Genomic DNA, 21,653 nt, shown 5'->3' with positions numbered 1-21,653 from the left:
CTAGAGTAAGGAAGTTAGATTTTATTCTAAGTGTGATGGGAGACCATCAGTATAGAAGAATATTAGTTACATTGAAAAACTACTGTGTGAAGAGTGGGTTGTAGCAGGACAGGACTGGGAACAGGAGGCTAGTTAGGGGGAGGCTATTTCAGAGTCAAGGTGAGGGTTAATGGATTTGCATTAGGATGGAGGTAGTGGGATGGAGAGAAGTGAAGGGAGTCAGGATAGATTTTAGAATTTTCAGGACTTATTGATGTATGAGGTGAAGGAAAGAGGAATCAGGGTTTTTTATTTGCATATCCATCATTTAAGTGGAAGGTGATTGTCCTTTATTGAGATGGAAGAGACTGGGGGAGCATTGGTGGGGGGGGATGGGTAGGATGCTTATCTTAAGGCCTTAGTTTTGCCCTTGGTGACAGAGATTACCGCTAAAGAAACTGGCCATGACTTTGAGTTGTGGCACCAAGGAGGCTTTCCCTGACCTCCCTGCCATGTATGCTCTGGGTGACAGTACCTTGTGCAATCAGGGCACTAAGCTGTATTTTGTTACCTTGTCTGTTCTATCTCCAGTGCTATTCTGGGAGCTCCTTGAGAGCAAGAACTGTGTCAGTTATCTTCAGATCCACAGCATAAGTCTGAGCACGTAGTAGGTACTTGATGAATTGAATGAATAAGAATGAGTAAATGAATGAAGTGCCATTCTGTGTCAGCTGCCTGAGAGTAGATCTGAGAGAAGGAGAAGATCTGATCCTTGCTCTCAAGAGAGTTTAAGACCTAGAAGGGTTTTTGGCAAGAGATAAAAGTGATCTCTATCCAAGATCCTAACTGAAGGGTATGGGCCCCGGTTCCCCTTTCTGGCTTTCTGAGCCTTTACCCCACTGAAGGAAGAGCTCTGACTTTTCCCCCACTGCCTAGCTATTCTTGCATGGCAGTTCCAAATGTCTAGTCCTGTTCCAGGTGTGCTGTGGCTCTGGATGCTTGGATGTTTCCTCTGGAACGTGACTTTTACCCCACGGCCCGAGGCCCTATATTCTTCATCAACGCTGAGAAATTCCAGACAATGGACAGTGTCAACTTGATGAAGAAGGTTTGTGCCCAGCATGACCAATCCAGGATCATAACTGTCCTGTGAGTAAACCCCAAGGTCATGATCCCCAGTGTCTGCTCCATTTTTTACTCAGCTGTGGCTCCTTTAATTTCTTCTAAATTATCCAAAGTTCTACCCTTTAATGGGGTACCTAAGTACTTCCTGAATTTCAGAATCTTAATTCCTTAAGAATTTCATATCTGTCCTTCATCTCCACTTAGCTCCACCTGCAGTGATTTCTTTACTAGTCTGTATGACTTTATGACAGGATTTGACTGTTGCTTTCTGGGAAAAGGGTATTGTGGGATTGTGTGTTGAAGAGGAAGAGGTGTGGGTCTGGGTGGACTCCAGAAATCTCTAACATCATTTGGAAATTTTATTGAGTCTTTTGAAGAGTGTGGATATAATAGACCTTTGACATTCACAAGACAGATTTTTAGAGAGCTTCCGGAATACCTCAATTCAGTTGTCTTCCATAAACCATCTATATTCTGCCTAGGAGAAACCACGTTCTCTTCACTTCTATCACCAATACTGTCAGGTGGTTTGTTTTCAGGAGCCGTTTTTCACAGAGGGAAAATTTTGAGTGACTTTAAGAAATGTACTGTACGTGGGAATTGTCTTAGAGCTCTAGGTACAGGGCTAAAGTCTCACCAACAAGTCTCTGACTTGATCTTACCCTGTACTTGAGCCTAATAATACACATGCCTCAAGGATCCTGGTCCTATTTCAGCAAAACAGCAAGCCACTACATACCGTGGACCTTTTGAATCATTGAGGGGGTTGAAATGCCAGATCGAGAGCCCAAAATGCTAGGGTCTGCTCAGTAGGCAGCGACTTCTTCCCTTGCTCATCTTGGCCCAGGCTGTCTTCCTTAGGGCCAGCCTCTCCCCTTTCATTTTGATTTCATGGCGGCAGAGGACTGCTTGACAGTTTCCCCAACCAATCAGATCCAGGGTGATTGTGACCTCTGGAGGGATGGGAGGTGAGAGCAGTTGGGAAAGGGTACACAAAAACTGCAGAGTTAACTCTTGACAATGATTATTTCTTAAACTGAGTGCTGGATACTCAAGTATCTATTATATTATTCTTTATACCTTCTCATGTGCCTTAAATAATATAGTTTAAAGTCAGTTTTTCTGCTTGATATCAAACAAAGGTTAGCATTTAGATTTTCCTTCCCTCGTTGAATTGACTAGTAAATTTAGTTTTGAGTATTTTAGCTCAAAATCAACCTAGTGAGAATTTCACCTTCAAATTGTGTTTGATGTCAAAGGACTTAAACTCTAATTCAGAAACCCTCTTTTACAAACACTTGCCCTCACTTTTCTGATTATTTAAAAGCTTATTTTTTAAAAGTTTAAAAAATTTATTATTTAAAAAAAGTTATTTCTTTTTCCTGTTTACTTTGTGGTACAGTTCTGAGCTAAAGAAGGAACTGATACGTTCTGTGAATGTGTGGAAGTCACTGAGTAAAAGCCGTGGGGTAATAATTATAATAATATAGGAATGACAGGTGCTGCAGACCCCACCTCCTTGCCTGATCTCCATTCCAGCTGACTCAGCCGTTTCCATATCCAGTCAGGCATGTGGTCTAGGACTTGAGGCAACTTTGAAGACAGGTACACCTGCTTTCAAATCCTAGCTCCATTCCTTACTAGCTGTGTGACCTTGGGCAGATCATTTCTCTCCTCTGGTTCTGTCAAAGGGAAAATTACTTCCCCTACAAGATTGTTGTGAAAATTGTGAGATAGTGCATGTAAAGCACCTTGCACATGGTAGGTGTGTAAACATTTGTGTGCTGTAGCCTCCAGACCCTTACTAGATACTTGTTTTTCTTTTCCTCTAGTGGTTCTGTTCATCGGAGTCTAACTGACTTTGTTTTTGTGACTGGTAGCTGGATTGGTAAATTCTTCCCCAGTCCAGTCCGTGGGAGCTTGGACCCCTATGAAGGTCAGGAGACGATGGTGCGGGCCATGCTGGCCTTCCTGCAGAAGCACCTTGGTAAGGAGAGAACAGGGGCTCATGGGACAGCCATGGGGTCCCTTAGGTTTCCCTGCACAGTGGTCTATACTGACACGTCTCGAATCAGAGAGATTTATGGCAAAAGGAAAACCTGAGTGAAGGAGAGGGTTACATAGAATTATAGCAGGAACACTTAGCCGAAAGTTTGGAGATCCTGATTCTGTCCCTTACCACCTGAATGATCTTGGTCTCTGCACCTTGATTTTTTCATTGTAAGTGGAATGTTCATCTCTCTCTACTCCACTACCTCTGTCCTAACTCATTATCACTCACCTTATGTGTGTTGCGGAGGAGGTTATGATGATAGATGGGCTAAATTTTTGAAAGTGCTTTTTTGAAAAAAAAAGCCTAGAAGGATGATGACTAATGTCACAAATCACAGGGCAGCCAAGTGGTGAGGCCCGAAGAGGTCTTTGGTCCAGCCTCCCACGCAGAGGAGAGATCCTCTTGTGCCTTCCCTGCTGCTTGGTCGCGCAGCACGGAGAGCGCACTGCTCAGCCCCCTCCATCACTGGAAACTTTGATTGTCAGGACTAATATTCCAGTCAGGCTTTTTTTGGTTACCAGGTCTAGAGATTCACTAATTTGCCTTGAGATAAAAAGGAGTTTGTTTATGAGAGTACACCTGGCCAGTCGAGAACTAAAAAGTTACAGGGACCGAGGTGGCTTGTAGGACTGGCGTCTCTCTCTTTCTCAGCTCAGGCTCTGTCTCCCTGTCTCTTCCTCTCATGACATCTCTGTTTCTCTTTGCTCTGGTCTGCATTTTCCTTCTTGCTACTCTGTACTTTTTCCTCTTGCTGATAGCATCTGCTTTGTATAGTTTCACTTCCTCATGACTTCCTCATGACCAGTTGGCTTGAATCACTTGTGGCTTGTTCTCTCTCCCTTGTGAGTGCCCACTGCTCACTGCCATATTTTCTTGGATTTCTTGGACCAGATTCCCAAGAGAGACAGCTTGATTGTACCAGTTCATCTTTACCTGCCAAAACACATCGTAGGCCACTGCCCAACCCAGGCCTGGAGCTCTCTTTATCGGATGTGCCTTTCTGATCCAGTCAGAAAGGAGTAGGCTACCATTATCTTTATCTGCGTGAGGCTGATCCCTCAGCGGGTGCTGTGTGTAGGACACATTCCTTCAGAAGGGGAACCAGGCTGGCCTGGATTTCTAAGGTTTGACCCACCTCTAACCTAAGATCAAGATCTGATTTTTTGTAATTCCTCCCCACTTGCCCTGAGTATCCCCTCAAGAGCTACCTTGGGAAGCCTCAGACTCCTTGCACATGGCAGCTCTTTAGATACTTGAAGTCACCTATGGTGTCCTCTCTGAGTTTTCTGTTCATTAAGCTAAATGTCTGTGGTACCTCCACCTGTTCCCTGTGCAGTTCCTTGTGTTGCCATGTTTTACCCGCTTTGAATGTGCTGTTTATTAATGTGCTTTTTAATGTGTACTGTCCTGACTTGAACACGACATGCTAGAGATGGTCTGACCCATGCCTGGTACAGCAGAATTGTCTCTTCTGTGCTCTGGACACCAGACTTCTAGATGGCTTGAATGTATTAACCTTTCCACCAAGTGCTAAAAAAATTTGATTTGGATTGGGTTTGCTTTTAAAACTCATCTGTCCTATTATGGCTGTATTGAGTTTTTGAACCTAAATTTGCATTCTAATGTTTATTCCTGTTCGTCTTGCTCAACATGAGCCATTAACTTTGGGGTTAATAAGACTTTGGGGCACCATTCTTACCACCTGGTAGGAGAGGAATGGATCCATGTGTCAAGACTTTAATAGAGTCTGACTACATGGTCCTCAGCCCACTCTGTTTCCTCTTAGCCCCCATCTCATTAGGGAAGAGCTACATATGACAAGGGAGTCCACCTTGGCAAACTGGGCTCCCTTCCTTCAGTAGGAATATCTATTGAGCTAAGATACTGATCACGGAGAACAGCAGAGGAGGAAGTGGAAGGGAGGAGAGTCTTAGACTCTTACAGGAAGATTGTTGACAACCTTGCTTTATTCCAGGCCTTCCTCTAAGTGCATTATCCTGTGTAATCCTGAAAAGTGGCCCTTTTCAGTGGAAACTTTTATTATTAACTCCATTTTACAGACAAGAATACTAAAGCTTAGAAAATTTAAGTAATTTGCTCAAGGTTATCTGGTTAGTAAGTGGCAAAGCCAGAATGCAACCTAGGCTGTCTGATTTGAAAGCCCAGGTGTTTCGTTGCTGCACTGTTCTGCCAGTGGCTCTCTGGACCCATGGATGCACTTAGTCTTTGGGAGCACAGGGGACAGGCTCCTAATTCTGGCAAGAGGGAAAGAACAGCCAAGAATGGGGGCTCTTTAGACAAAATGATGCTTGTCTTTAACATTAAAGATAAGTAAGTCTCACCAGGCAGGAAAGGGGCAAGGATCTTCTAGACAGAAAGCGCAAAGGCTGGTGTGGGCCTGGTCAGTTTTGAGAAGCTGTGTTTAGTATATCTGGAGCTCAGAATAGTGAAATGTTGGAAGATAAAGGTAGAGAAGTGGGCAGAAGCCAGATCTCGAAGCCCATGTGTTTGCTGAAATAAGTTTTAATTTTCTTCCACAGGCTGTGAGAGTCACTGGCAGGTTCTAAGTAGGGGAATGTCATGGTTAGACTTGTGTTTGCAGTCTGGCTGCATCATGGAGGAGGGGCAAGATGGGGCAGGTTGAGAGGCAAAGGGCCCAGGAAGGAGGATCTTGCAACATCCAAGCGTAACAGGTCAGACAGGGTGAAAAAAGGCAAAGGTTCTCTGCCTGGGGTATAGTTTCGCAAAGAGAGAAAAGCTTTCTGGTGGCCATACAGGACATTGTCACATGGGAAACTAAAATAGGTGGCTCAGCTGAACCTCTCACCACTTCTAAAAAATCCCTCTAAGAGCACATGCTCCACTGACACGGAGACGGCGTTACTTTCTATTAAGAAGATTGGTGCCTCTTTCATATTAACTACATGCTGCTTCTGTCTTCACCTACTCATCCCCCCTTCCACTTTCCCGGAAGGCTGTTTCACACCTTCTCCTTTCTCTCCAAACGTCGTAACACCACCTCCCCTATTCTGTCTCTTAGCTGATTAACTTTGCCTCCCTCTTTGCAGCAGAAATGGAAGCATTCAGTGCATCCTCAAAATCCCAACACTGCGTCATTACACCTACCTACCTTCTTGCGTGTACTTAGCTTTCTGTCTGGTTACTAGAGTTTCCGACTCAGTTGTCCAATGAGGCCAACCCCTCCCACCACACGCTAGATTTCTTCCTCTTTGTTCTGCTCAAGATGATTGGGCCAGCAGTTTTTTCCTCTTTACCTTAGATCATCATTTTTTCCCTCTTTATTTTGTTCATTTCATTCTGAAATTTCTCTTTAAAAAAATTTGTCTTGGCCCATACTTTGCCCCCCAGTTACCACCCTGTTTCTCTGTTCCTCTTGACAGCAATACTCCTCAAAAGAAGTGAATGTCTTTACTTTCTCTAATTCTTCTCTTCCCATTTTCTCTTGACCTACTCCATTCAGGCTTTTGTATCCCAGCTGACCAGGAAAACTGCCCTTGTCAAGGATACCAGTGACCTTCACAATACTAAATCCAGAGGTCACTTCCATTTTTCCTCTCACCGAACTCTCAGCAGCTTCTGACAGAGTTGGTGACTCCCTCCTCTGTGAAGCCCTCTCTCTCCTTCCAAGATACCCCACTGTGTATTTTCTCCTCTCTCAGTGTCTACTCCTTCTCCATCTACTTTGCTGTTTCCAGGGCTCAGTGCTTGGACCTCTTCTCTACCTGTGTCCCCTAGTGTCATCTGGTCTCATGGCTTTAAATGCCATCTCCATGCTGACAGCTCTCCAGTTTATATCTCCAGTTTGATCTCTCCCATGAACATCAGATTTGTAGAACCTACAACTCAACATTTCTACTTGGACCTCTAAGAGACATCACACACAAGCACGAATTTCAACTGCAGTCTTTCCCTTCTCAGTTAATAGTAACTCCATCCTTCTAGTTACTCCAGCCAAAGTCTTCATTTTTGTCTCTTCTGTTACACCTCCCATCTAAATCCCTCAAAAAATCCTGTTGGCTCCACCTTCAAAACACAAATGGAAAGTAATCACTTGTTACCACCCCGGCAACTACCATCCTGTCCAACTCATCTCTCACCTAAATTACTGTGAAAGTTTCTGACTGGTCTCCCTGCTGCCACCCTTGCCTCCCTACATGGTCTTTTCTTAATCAAGCAGCCAGAGTGGTCCTTTTAGAAAGTAAGTTGGATCTTGTCACTCCTCTGTTCAGAACCCCCCAGTGACTCCCCATTTCTCTGAGACTCAAAGCCAGTGCCCAGCGTCCCTCCCAACCTCCTCTCCTGCGGCTCCTCCCCGGCCTGCTCCACTCTGGCGGCACAAGCCTCCACACCCGAGGCACACTTCCGCTTCAGGCCTTTGCTCTGCTGTTCCTGCTGCCTGGAACATTCTTCCCGTGTAGTCTCGTGGCTCATTCCCACCTCATTCAGGTCTTTGCTCAAATTTCACCTTCCTAGAGAGGCCCACCTTGACCACCCTTTTAAAAGCATTTTACCGTCCCTTCCTCCCCTTATTCCTGTCCCCTGGCCACCACCACTGCTTCTTTCTGGCTGTCTTTTTACATAGCTCTTCTCACCTTCTCATATCCTATGTAGTTTGTTCTGTTTATTGGTATCTCTGCCTCCTAGATTGTGAGCTCTATGAGAGTGAGAGTTTGTTTCTATTTGTCTGTGGCTGTATTTTTATCACCAGGAACAAAGTGTGGCACACAGTGGTGTGCTCAGTATTTTATGAATTAATGAATGTGTAGCACTTGTTTATTGAGGACCTGTTCCATGCCAGGTTCTTGGCAGGGCCCTGGGGATTTAAAGATGAAGGAGAGTGGCTGTGCCTTCCGTCCCAGGTTTTGTTTGTTCTGAACAGAAACACTATTTGCCTGCTCAGCTGTGTCCTACTCTCTCAGCCTACGGCCTAGGATCCTTTCTGACTGTTCTCGCCATGTCATTAGATCCATCTGCCCATGATCCCGGGGCCCTCTCTGGAATCAAACCCAGTGTTGTGCCGCTTGGTGATGTCACTGTCCTATTCCTTCTGCACTTCACTGAGGTGGCCCTGGATTTGCATCCACCGGCTGGCGTATGAAGGGTCTCTTCTTGCTCAGCAACATCCACGAGCTTGGAAGTGGGCTTTGCACTTTCTCACCCTTTCCTATCAGGTTTTGAATTCTGAGTCTACCACTTACCAGCTATAATGACCTTGGTTGAATCAGGCAGCTTCTCTGAGCCTGTTTCCTCAACTATAAAGTAGGGCCAATATAGTACTTAGCATATAGGGATATTATGAAAATTAAATGAAACAATGCATGTTTAGCAAAGTCCCTAGAATATATTTTCCTTCAATAGATGCTGCCTTCTGTTATTATTATCATTACTGAGTTTGTATGGGTTAAGCAAGCCATTTATGAAGCACATTTATAAAGGCTCTGAAAGAATAGTGGTTATCATTACTGCTACCACCATCACAATCACCTTAGCCAGTCCTTTTAGTATCCCAGGTGCTCCTCTTTCTAGGATGACCCACTAAATCCCTGTTAGCTACTCTCTGATCTAACCTTACATCAATTTGCCTAACCTTCCTGTTTTTTTTTTTTTCCCTCATTCAGACCTGAAAGAGAACTATGACCAATGGAACAACCTCATTGAAGGCATTGGACCATCACTAACCCCTGGGGCCCCACACCATCTGTCCAGCCTATAGGCACAACTGGTCATTTGTGAAATGTCACTGAGCTGAGTTCCCATTTGGGGCCTGCCCAGTGACATCAATGGCCTCCTATCAGGAAGTGGTCAATATGACCCTTCTTCATAGATTGAGAGGGTGTAATCACACTGCTGATTGGTAACTAGGTACTTTGATCTTGGACTTGTTAATCTTAAACTCATGTTGGGACTTTGATCACTTACTGACTGGTAAACTGACTTTCTAGAGACTGAGCCCTGGTGGTGTGAGGAACAAGCAGTGGGGTGGGTCTGGGGAGGACCCAAGCCCCAAGCTGAACACCATGAGTCCAATTAACCCAGGGAGACTGCTTCCGCACCTTGGGCTAATGTGGCTTCTGCAGTGGAAGAAATGCAGCCAAAAGATGGAGTGAAAATTCCTATCTTCGGGACCGCTGGTGCCAGAGACAACCTGGCACTGTCTCTTCCTGCCTCTCTCCTTCTCCCTTCCCAGGGCCTCTGAGCAGTTTAGGTAGCTTTCTAGGATGTGGACCACTATCAGATTTTCTGTTTATTTTCAAGCCTTCTCATTGCATGAAACATAGTACCAGCATTTAGTCAAGACTAAGTTATACTTGTGAACCCATGGGAGGGGCAGACAGCATTGTCCTGATAGCTTAGGGAGAGAAGCTGAGGGACAGAGGGTGCCTCAGAAGCTCCGGATGTCTTTGAGTTTTGCTGAAAATGTAGCTTGACGGGAAACAACACAAGTTGGTTGAGATGGAGAAGGTAGAATAACAGTGTTAAGTAGCGATTGGAACAGGCCCTCACCACAAAAGGGAAGAAGTTTGGAGGCCATCGAATTCAGGGGGCCATCCCTAGAGAGAAGTCTAGGAACACTTTGGTCTTGCGTCTTACTTCAGATGTCATGAGCCTCCAACTTGCTCAGAATCAGGGTGCTATAGTTGTCTCTCTCCTGGCTCTGAGGCCCTAGCCTCAAATTGAGTCAAGATACAGACTGAATTTCTATTCTGTTCCATTTATAATATGATATTAATACTCATGTTTGCCTAGTGATACGTTGGAATATTCTCTGTGTTTAATCTGCATTACAGCAAGATGGGGAGCCATCTGGATGTAACTTTTCCTTCTGTCTTTCTTTGATCACTTACCACTTGTGCCCGTGTGGAAAAAAACTTTAAAAGGAAAGGAAGTCTTCCCAGGGATCTCGTTCCAAGCTATCTGGGAACGTCAATGCAAAACACTCCTCTCCACTCCCCTAGACTTCTCAGCTCAGTTTGAGTAGGGGACCCCAGGGGAGGGAAGAGCAAAAGGGAAATGCATCTCTATACATCAGTGTCACCAAAGCAAGCTGGGAGCCTCCCATCTCAACAGCTATTCTTTCTAAGAGGTGAAACACCAGATCTGTTGAGGCTGTGGACCTGCCTTGGGAGGACCTGTGGATTCCAGTGAGACGTAGCACAAAGCCCCGGGCCCTTGAGTTCCATGGCCTGGTTTTGAGTACAGGCTCCACTACTGCTAACTAGGTAAATTTGAGCAAATTATGTTCTCTTTCCAGTCTTGGTTCCTGCATTTCTAAAATGGGGATCTGCATTATGAATAATTAGGAGGATTCAGTGAAAGTATGTATAGCCCATGGGTTATGTACTTTCCAAACATTTGAGTTTTTTCTGGTTGTCCTATAGCTGTTGTTTCCTAGCTTGATTGCTTTCAGTCAGAGAAAATGACCCATATGATTTTCATCTGAAACTTACTTGTTGGCCCAGTGTGAGGTCAGTTTTATAGATGTTCCATGTATGCTTAATAAGACAGTGCATTCCGAAGCTGTTGCTGTTTTACCAAAGAACACATTATGAATTTCCTTCTATGAGAATGCATACAGATACATAATAGGGCCATGCAACCTCTAGAAGGGACCAGAGCCACCCAGCACTCACAGAACCAGAGCCACCCAGCACTCACAGAACCAGAAGAACCATCCCTTGTGCCTGGGGCTGGTTCTGCAGATGCTGAGAAGCCAGTTCTGACAGCATTAGCACATGAGACCCAACCTATACCTTGAGCCATAAATATTGCTGTTATGTTTTGTGGAGACCTGAAACCCCCCTAGAGAAAGATTGTTTGGAAACTGGATCCATCTCCTCCATTCAGTTCATGTTCTGTTAATGACTCATTTATCTAGCATCACTGGAGTAGGTGAATTTTCCATATAATTGAAAATTATTCTTTAAGCCACAAGATGTAATATTGACTTTTTAATGGTTATTCACTAAAAAGATAATGCACATACTTCTTAATGTGATCTGACCTCTTAACTTTTTAGGATGTTTCAATCAGGATAGACTAGACTATATGGTAGTAACAAACAATCCCAAAAAACAATAAAAATTTATTTCTTGTCCATGCTGCTTATCCTCTGTGGGTCAGCTGGAGGCTCTACTCTGTGTCATTTTTAAAAAAAATTTTTTGGGGGGAGAGTAATTAGGTTTATTTGTTTATTTACTTTTAATGGCGGTACTAGGGGTTTAACCCAGGACCTTGTGCATGCTCAGCATGCACTCTGTCACTGAGCTACACCCCTCTCCCCCTGCTTTGTATCATTTTTACTCTCATCTGGGGACCCAGGCTGGCAGAGCTGCCACTATCTGGAAGCATGGCCATTGGCCATAGTGGATCTGGGGGAGAACATGGTGAAGCCCCTACTAACTCTTAAAGCTCCTGCCCAGAAGTAACCCTCATTATTTCCATTCACATTTCATTGGCCAGAATAAGTCATCTGGCCCTACCTAACATCCATACCTTCCCCAGAGAGCAAAAACATCTGTGACCAGATCTAATGTCAGAGCAATGGTGCCCACTGGTCTGTGAAGATGTGGATAGCTACTTGCACCTACACTTCATGGCCCCCAGATGCTGTCCTCTTAGTTCTTTTCATTGCTTTTCTTTTCTTTTTCTTCTTTCAACAGAGGTACTGGGAATTGAACCCAGGACCTTGTGCATGCTAAGCACATGCTCTACCACTGAACTATACCACCACCTCCTCCCGACCCCGCACCTTTTTCATTGCTTTTCATAGTTTGTGTTGTCTCCCTTGTGGTCAGCCTGCCAGGCATTGCTCTTCATTGTCTTGAATGTGGCAGCCCCCAGCAGGTCTCCGTGTTCACTTCAAGTTTACAACTTCTGATCAGCCACATTACTTAACAGCTGTCTGAAGTAGAACTAAGCAGTCACTGAGAGAGGGCTTTAGGGACTCTCCTGCAACTAGAATGCACTGCCTTAAGTGCTTAGGCTTCGTAATCCTTCCTTTGACTACTCAAGAGTGGTTATCACCAGCCTTTGGTCTTTTGCCCTGGTTTTTTGTTAACTTCCAGGGAATCAAAAGGCACCAGTTAAATGGCCTTTAGATGAGCAAGGTAATCCTGCATATCAATTGGCATGTGCTGATAAATTACATTCTAGTGAATTCTTTCCAAAAGCAAAGAAGATGTCTTGGGTTCCTTTTGTATCCTCTTGTTCCCCACCCCATTATAGGGCCGTACCTGTGGAGACATCTTAGTGGTATATTGTAAAGTTTCTGTGCACAGAATGGTGCATCAGTTAGGAAGGACAGTAAGTAAATACAGGATGGAATGAAATTCTTCATCCTTTCCACTTCCTGGATGAGTCAGGCCCTCAGTTGTCCCTAAGCCCCTTTCTGGTGTGTGTCCTGACACAGCTGCCCTGCTTGCCCTTCCTTAAGAAGACTACTGGACTCTTGAAATGTCAGTTGATGGGCTCCAACTTTATGTCTTGGCCTTGTGGGGACCTTCATCTACCCCCTTTTTCTTCTGGGGCATCACTTACCCCTGGGCCTGCAAAGTGACAGAGGGACAGGAGAGGCCATACTCTGTACTTGGGACCTATCCTCAGTAGGAAGCTCACTGTCCCATCATAGCCAGATGTAGAGGCCACATGTCCCTGGCCATAGCTGCATGGAAAATGATGGCAATGATCATCGTAATAGCCAACATTTACTGGGCTCTTACTGTGTGTCCTGGACTGTGCTCAGTGCTTTATATGCATCAGCTCATGTGCTGTTCACTGTAACTCCATGAGAGCTGGTGATATTAGCCTTATTTCATGTATGAGGAAACAGAGCCTTAGAGAAGTGATTTGATCAAGCTCTCAAAAGAAAGAATTTGGGGAAACTGGAATTTAGGCATCAAAATCCAAGCTCTTAATCTCTGGGCCACACAGCCTCATTTACATGCTTGGTTTTGCACCTTCCCCATATTTTTAAACTGTCAGGTTAGGAGGAATATCATTTCATGAGGTTGAATCAAGAAAGTCAAACTCTCCAACAATTTCTGTATGACTTGTACTGAAATTCAGTAATATCCTTGGTGCTACTGAGAAGTGGATTGGGGGGAGAACTGAGCTTTGCTGAGAACTGGGGGCCAGATGCTCTGTTGATTTGACAGATGAGAACAGTTCAGCGTCGAAGAACATGGTCACTGAAATCAGGCAACTCCAACACTGTCAGCCCTGTAACTTTGTGCTAACTTATTAACTTTTATGAGCTTCAACTTCCTCATTTGTAAAATGGAAATTTTAATAGTATTTACCTCTTAGAGTGGTTGTAATAATTAAATGAACTAATTAATGCATGCTAAGCACTTAGCACAGTGTCTATTTTAAGGGCTTGGTAAACATTAGCCATTACTAGTAGTGATTTATTTGATCCTCTTTACATACCTATAAGGTGAGGTATGATCTGCCCTTGTACTGAGTGGCCCCAGATGATCTTGGTCTAACTCTTCTCCCAGCTTCTCCAGTTCCATTTGGTTCTCACATGGAGCCTGCTAACTGCCAGTCAACTACTGCTGTTGTGGGAGGGTGGAGCTGGATGCAGAGAGACAGTTTTCCATTCTCTTTGCTCTGATCTCCCTGCTCATCTCATAAAAAATCAAAATCCATACCACAGTTCTATCTCTGCACGTTGTCTTCACCACCAGGGAGAATCTACTCTCTTAGGTTCTGGTTTGAATTTTAATTCCACACCCAATCATCCAGACACGCACATCTAAGCACTAGGTGTAAATCAAAGGCCCTAAAATGTTGAACAGGAGCCCGATAGAAGGTCTGTGTGGAGGCTGGCCAAATGGATGAGGACCTGGGGATAGGGGGTTTGTCATAGAGGCTAGTTGTGTGAATTTTTGTCTCTGCCTTTGAGGCTGGGGTTGGGGTTAAAGTGCCCCATGACCTCGTCAGGAGAAACTCCCAGGCCTGAGAATGGCCAGCAAATTGCCTCTACACAGCTCTCTCCCTCGCTGCTGTATCTAATTCCTACCAAGCTCTCTTTTTTCTTCCCTCTTGGTGGTTCTCACCCAGCCCATCTTTTCCATTTTACTTGAGCATAGTCCCTCTCCATCAGCTCACCGCTGGAGTGATTTTTACAGTCTCCTGGACTCTAACCTCTCTTTTCTCTTGCATTCTTCTGCCAGATCTGCCTGAAATACCACTTTTGTAAAAACAAAGCAAAACTAGCCTGGAAGGGTTGTCTAATGGAAAGAGGAACAAACTGATCGTCTGGAGCCCTGGGTTCTTGTCTCGACTCTCGCTGCCCCTCACTCTGTGACCTCTTGTGTGTGCTTTTCTCTCATGACTTCGGTTTCCTAATCTGTCAGTTGGGATGTGGGGGGAGGGGGTGGTCGTGTCTCTGTCACTGAGTTGTTAAGAATCTACAGGACTCCCTTTTCCCTGGAGAACTGCGTCTCCTCCCCTCATTCTGTCTGGTCTTGCCCTACCTCTCCTGTCCTCTGCTTCTTACCATGCCTTCTTCTTTTTCCACAATCCCCTGAATATGCCCACCCACCCCCTAAACAAACACGCATACCCTGTCTCACGATGTTGTCTTGCTTGCAGGAACTTCCCAGCCTCCTTTCTGTGCATCCCAACACTGCTATTCCTTTAGGGCCCATTTCGAGTCCCACCTCATCTGAGAGCCTTCTTGATTAGATTCAGCTAACACTTGATCTCATGGTCTCAGGCTCCCCAACAGACATAGATCCTGTGCCATATTTAGTTTTGCACTTTATTACATTATTCCAGGAGTAGGACCCATCTGTTGGATAGGAAAAGCATCCTCCTGTTGACTGACATGGGGAGCAGGAATCGTCCCCTGCCCCCGCCCCCCATCAGGGGGCTTCTTGTTCCCCAGCCAGACTTGGGAACAGCTGGTGTTCATCCTCTGATGTCTCCAGCTGCCCCTGGTTCCTTTTTTTTTAAGGTTTTCCCAGATGCCAGCTGTGGGGCCCAGGGCAGAGCTAGTGACAGAGCAGCCAAGGGCAGGTGGAGTGAATCAAGATATATGGACATGTAGCATTTAAGAGTTAAAAGAAGGGCAAAACTGAGCACAAATCACACTAATGTTGAAAATGAGAGAAAGCAGTTTGCCAGCTTATTTTTCCCATCTTGCTTTCATCTAAAAAAAGAAGCTGCTCAGAAATACAGTCCTCCTCAGCCTACTGAGCCAGATGGTCCCTAGATGCTCAGCCTGCCAAGTGTGCATATATAATTATTCATTTTCATGGGATCACACCCAGGTCTGAATCCAGACACTGACACTTTTCTTTTTTTTTTTTTTTTTTGCCATTTGATCTAAAGCCAGTGAACCCTTCGGAGCCTTTCTTTTTCTGTAAAGTGGGGTCACTAATGTCTACCTTGCCCACCTCAGGATTTTTGAGGGGGAGAGAGAGTTTCAGTGTAAGAAGTGAGAGCACTTTGTAATTTACAAAGCACTAGACAAATACACATTGCTATTAATAATAAAAATTCCATATTTTGTTTTTGCCATAGGTGCTACTATGTAATGGGCACTTGTTCTGTGCCAGATACTGTGCTCCGTGTTTTACATACATTGTATCATTTAATCCTGACAACATTCCTATAAGGAAGTGCATGTTACCCTCTACAACAGGTCAGGAAAGTGACGTTCATAAAGATTTGCTAGCCCAGCCACAGTCACCCAGCAGGTAAATAAGTGCTGGAGCCAGGAGCCTAAACTGTTGGGTTCCCAAGTCAGTGCTCTTAATTCCTGTTCATTCGTATCTAACAAAAATGTAAAGCGGTTCTTTACCCAATGCAGGCTAAAACACTCCACAATTTGATCTCCATTAAGTGTCCTAAGCAGTTGGGTCATACAAAGAGTCATTTCTGTTGAAGACCTGACTGAGTTGGACAGTACAGTTTGAATTACTTTTCTAGTAGTAGAAGTAGGCTGGGTCTGTCCATCCATCCATCTATCCATTTATCCATCCACCCACTTCATATAAAGTTAACAGTTCAGGAAACAAGCCCAGCAGTACTATACTCTAAAACCATGAAGCCAACCATCTGGCAGAAAAATTTTCTTAAATCTCTAACCCACATATTATAGATTCATGATTTTCAGCTCTAGATGCACATTAGAATCACTTTGAAACTATATAAAAATACAGTTGGCCTGGCCATGTCCAGAGAAGCTGATTCAGAAAGTATAGGGTGGGGACAAGGTGTGTGTGTGTGTGTGTGTGAGAGAGAGAGAGAGAGAGAAGCTCTGGGGATATTCCTGATAATGCAGCCAAGTCTAAGAACCCTCGCTATGGTTTAACACTATTAGCCTATTTTCTCTTCTTTTATGGATCAGGAGTAATTACTAGCTGAAAATATAGAATCATTGAATTTTAGAACTGGAAAAGCCCTTAAGTCTTTTGACCCAAGAGGAAACCAAAGCTCAGAGAAATTCATCAGGTAGTTGGCAGACTTGAATTAAAATCCAGATCTTCTGCAGGGAAGGTATAGCTTAAATGGTAGAGTGCATGCTTAGCATGAACAAGGTCCTGAGGTCTTGGGTTCAATCCCTGGTACCTCCTCTTAAAAACAAACAAACAAATAAATAAATAGACCTAATTACCTCCCTCTCCCACAAAATTTAAATAATAAATAAATAAATAAATAAATAAAAGTGTATAAATCAATAGTTTAAAAAAAAATCCAGATCTTCTGATTTCCAGTCTAATGCTTTAAATACCTCCATAGATGGCCAGGGTTTTGTTGGATTATTAAGAAAATCCTTAGGACCCCATTCACTATGATGTCCATGATATCCAGCAACCATACCTTGGAGTTTTTGTGTAGGGAAGAAGCTTGGACTAGCCTCAAGTGGGCCTTTCTCATGGATGTTCATTCACTCTACAAGTATTTTATTGAAGCCTGTACTACGGCTGGACCTGTCCCCTTGGAACTGAATCTAGAAGGCAAGAAAGGCAAGTCACAGGTAGGCCCCGTGTGATGCGTGCTGTAATAGGGGATGTATCAGGCTTAGAAGCAGCACAGGATGTTCAGTTCAACTTCAGCAGAGGGGAAAGGCTAAAAAGGCTTCACAGAGTATCGTGTACTTGAGCTTGGTATTTGTATTAAGTATCCACTGGCATAATAAATGAGTCCCAAATGTAGCAGCTTAGAACATACCTCACACTTCATGGCTCAGGAATTCTGGAATGGCTTAGCTGGGTGGTTCTGGCTCAAGATCTCTCATGAGGTTGCAGTCAAGGTGTCAGCTGGGCTTTCTGTCATCTGAAGGCTTGACCAGGACTGGAGGAGTCACATCCAAGCTGGCTCACTCATGTGGCTGCTGGTAGGAGGCCTCGGTTCCTTACCACGTGGAGCTCTCCAGCTAGAGGTCTCTGAAGACATGGCAGCTGGCTTCTCCCAAAGCAACTGATCCAAGAGAGGGTAAAGTGGAAGCTGCAGTGTCTTTTAAGACCCATCCTTGGAAGTCATACTCCATCATATCCACAATATCATATTATCATACAGGTCAGTCCTCTTCAGTGAGAGAGGGGCATGAATACAAGGAGGTGCGAATTACTGGAGTCGTCTTGGAGGCTGGCCACCCTGCTATTGGAGTTTTCCAGATAGTTGAGGGAGAAGAAAGTCCTTCCAGGCAGAGGAAATAACGTTAAGGCATAGATATGTAAATAGTAGAGCATAGCATGTTTCGGATATTTTAACTGCCTTGGAGAAAACAGGCGAAAAATATGGATGTAGGGGAGCTTACTGAAGAAACTGGAGAAGGCTTTCTATGCCAAGTGGAGGAGTTAGGCCTTTATTGGGTAGGCCAGAGGTTTTTAAGTATTTCTGCTTATTGGAATCCCATGAGGAAATTTTAAAACTCTCAATGCCAAAACTGCATTTATATCAATTAAATAAGAATCTTTGGGAGTGGACCTGGACATCAGCAGTTTTTAAAAGCTTTTCACATGATTCCAATAGCAGCCAAGGTTGAGAACCAGTGATGTAGGCAAACACGAAGTAACGGAAAAGATTGAAGCAGGAGAGTCACGTGACCAGATTTCCAGTCTCTTCTGGGTGATGAGGAAGTGCAGCTGAACCTCCTCCGCTCACCTGGAAAATGAATTATTAGACCCTTTCATCTGTTCTCACCCCTTACTCAGGTATTATATATTTCATCATCTCTACCACCAGAAATTAAGCAGAAATATTTTCACTTCAGCATCCCCAAGTAAATTCCCAGCGTCCTGAATTGCCTATTGTTCACAAACTTCCAAACCTAATGTTGGTGCCAACATTTTTGTATTAACATAATCATTCTAGAGGGTCCCAGCCCCGCTTAACACTGTTTCATATATTTTTCTGTTTCTGCATGGTCTTCACATCCAACAGTCTGAGCCACTAGAGTGTAAAGGTGACGGTCACAGCCCTCCAAGTCAGGTGGACCTCTGGATTTGAGTCCTGAGGTTATCACTTATTAACGTGTCAGGTGGCTTAGCTTCTCAGGGCTTCAGCTAACTCATTTGAAGGATGATGATAATACCTACCTTGGAAGACACTTGAGGATATTAAGTGAGGCCGTGTCTGTCAAGACTTCTGCCTAGTGCCTGGCATGTAGTTAGTGTTCAATAAATGTTGTTATTCAGCATTTCAAATGGCATTTTAACATTCTGTTGCATCAACTCTCCCCAGCCTCCCACCCCTTGGGTCTGTTTAGCACTTTTCTCTGTTGCCAGGGTAATTGAGCCATTTCTAGTTGTTTTTAGCTATAATGTATACATTTCTTTGTATAAATTGGTGGGGTTTTTTTTTAAGTCATTTTCCTAACGTATTAGGTGTGGAAAGTGAAGACTGGAGAGGCGAAGTAACTTGTCAAAGACAAGTTGTACCACTTGTTAGTAGCAGAGCCAGGAGTAGGGCCCAGGTCCCAGACACCCTGAGTCTTAACCTTGTGATCTTTCCACCCTGCCACCCAGCCCCCATACTCAGTGGAGACTTGAAAACTGTCCTTTCTTGCCTTCTCTACTCCAGGCTGGATGAGTCAGATGTCCCATTGTGTCCTCTGACGTCTCTCCCACCCTTTCATCATCCTAGAGGTCCCTCATCATCCCGGTATAATTGGAGCAGCGTCCCTGCTGTTCCCCTGGGGAGTGGGAGCAGACGATGACTAATGCTTTGGAGACCTGGACTCCTCTCTCGGCGCCTCTGGATCTCTGTTGGTTGATGTTGTGCTGTCAGATGGAGATGGGGACCCTGTCTGACTCAGATGTACACCTCTCTCCTACCTGAATGCAGTCTGTCTTCATCAGATCCACCTCCCAAGAACAGTGGAGCTTAAAGAGACCAGAGAGGCCATTCTCTAACCTGGCCCCTGTTATTTAAAAAATGAGGAAACTGAGAATCAGTGATAAAGGTTGATCAGTGGACTGGGACCCGAGCTTCCTGGCTCCCATTGTGGTGTTGGGGAGAGGGCACTGGAGCCAGGCAGACCTGGGTGTGAATCCCAACTGTGTGAACTTGGGCAAGTGAGTTATATGATGCTCCATTTCCTTTTCTATAAAATGGCAATACCCAGCTCGAGGGTGTTACAAAAGTTAGATGAGATAACTAATGTAGACTATGGAGCACTATGTTCAATAAATGGCAGTTATTCAGTAGAGTGCAGTGGTTAAGAGTTTGGGCTTTGGAATCAGAGAAACTATGCAAATCCCTGATACCCACTTATCAGCTGTGTGGTCTTGGAAGACTTGGCTTAACAAGATCTTGATTTAACAAGAGCTAATGCTTACTGAATTTACTTGTTCCAGGCATTATGCCAAGTGCCTTAGAAATATTATTTCTGGAACTTTCCCAGCAGTTTTTTGAGATAGGTGCCATCAATATTCTGATTTTATGAATGAGGATACTGAGGCATGACTCAATTTAGTAATTTTACTTCACCATCCCATATTTTCTGATTATTCTCTAGTTTGAATTCTTTTCTGCCAAACACACCCCTCTTCTCTCCTTCAGTGCCTAAGAATTTTCTCCTGCTTTTGAGCTTTGGAACTTGCTGTAGTGTCTTAAATACCACCTCACCTCTTCTCTTCACCAAGTTCTGTTGCTGCCATCTTTCCAGCATTGCTGCTGACTCTCCTCTTTTAAGAATCTATCCTGCAAGCCTCACACCAGCTGCCCCAGCATCTTCTCTCTCCTGCCTGTTGTCAGCTGCTGGATCTATTCCTCAGGTTTGCTAGTTTTACTTTTCTTGGTATCTCCTATCCAGGTCCTCATGGTGAACCCAGTGCGGTTAACCCAAAGGACTTCCTGAAGGACAAATGTCCCTGGCCAGGGCAATTCAACCAACATCGTACCTGCTTGTGTCACTGCCAGACCAAGTGCTGGGTGCTGTCCTAACCCTTTAAGCCAGGCTGACAAATCACAAACCACTTACCCCTGCTCCATAAAAACGAGACTCAGATTTCACACCCAAAATGTGCAAGTCTGAAAATATAAGTGCCGACAAAAACGTGGAGCATTGGAACACTCATACCCTTCTGGTGGGACAGCCCTAAATTGGTGCAGCCACTTTGGAAATATCTTTTAGAATTGAAGATGCTCATATCCTCCAATCAGCAAGTCTACCCCCAGACATTTGCCTAAAGAAATCCTTGCTCACATGTACACGTGCACAAGGGAAACACATACAAAAATGGTTCTTGTAACACATAAATGTTTCTTCATAACAAAAGTTATTGTTTCCCAGAAAGCTCCAACTAGAATTTTCAAAAATAATGAAAATACTGAATTTTTAAAAATTACATTTCATTAAATTTTTGTTATTTTGGTAAAATATACATAACAGAAAATATACCATTTTAACCATGTTTAAGTGTACAGTTCTGTGACATTAAGTACATTCGTGTTGTTGTGCAACCTAAAATCACATGTTTCTAAATGAGCATATGTCTAAACATTTAGATGGTAGAACCTAGTAAGTTAGGAAACACCTATGTTGTTAATGAAACATTAAATAACCGATATTTTAATTCATTCTAGTGTTTAACTGCCTCTTTCTTCTTGTTAATATAAAAAATGTGTCATTATTCTTTTTCTTTCTAATCCTTGTGCTTCTATTTTTCCAACTTTAAATTATGAAAAAATTGAAACATAGAGTAAAGCTAAAATAACAATATAGGGAACATCTGTAAATCCTCCTGGATTTAATAATTTGGAGACTCATTCATGCAGTTTATGAAATGACACCTTCATAGGTCTCTAAGATTAGTTTCTCTGTTTCCTGTATCCCATTCAGGTCCATTTCTTTCTGGGAATCCTTTTTCATTTTGTTAGCGTATGCATACTTTTTTTTTTTTAACTTCATATTAGAAATTGGTTTCTATTCTTTTTTTTATTGAAGTATAGTTGATTTATAATGTTGTGTTAGTTTCAGGTGTGCAACAAAATGATTCAGTTATATATATTATTT

At 43.8% G+C, this 21,653-nt stretch overlaps 1 protein-coding gene across 19 annotated transcripts in view; it reads left to right on the top strand.

Moving 5' to 3' along the window:
* PAFAH2 (platelet activating factor acetylhydrolase 2) overlaps positions 1–21,653 on the top strand; it is a 57,843-nt gene that overhangs the window by 17,448 nt on the left and 18,742 nt on the right. For 12 of the 19 annotated variants that reach the window (XM_032495536.1, XM_032495545.1, XM_032495534.1 and 9 more), the window contains 2 exons: positions 958–1,128; positions 2,937–3,091. In XM_032495536.1, coding sequence (XP_032351427.1) covers positions 958–1,128; positions 2,937–3,091 — 326 coding nt within the window. Of the gene's footprint in view, positions 1–957; positions 1,129–2,936; positions 3,092–8,796; positions 18,841–21,653 lie in introns of those variants that run through there. The other 7 variants (XM_032495542.1, XM_014563305.2, XM_032495541.1 and 4 more) reach the window with 5 other exon arrangements.

The sequence above is a fragment of the Camelus ferus genome, chromosome 13, assembly GCF_009834535.1.
Source record: "Camelus ferus isolate YT-003-E chromosome 13, BCGSAC_Cfer_1.0, whole genome shotgun sequence".
NCBI classification, from domain to species: Eukaryota; Metazoa; Chordata; class Mammalia; order Artiodactyla; family Camelidae; genus Camelus; species Camelus ferus.
The sequence above is the reverse complement of the archived record's forward strand: the minus strand, read 5'-3'. Positions and strand labels throughout refer to the sequence as shown.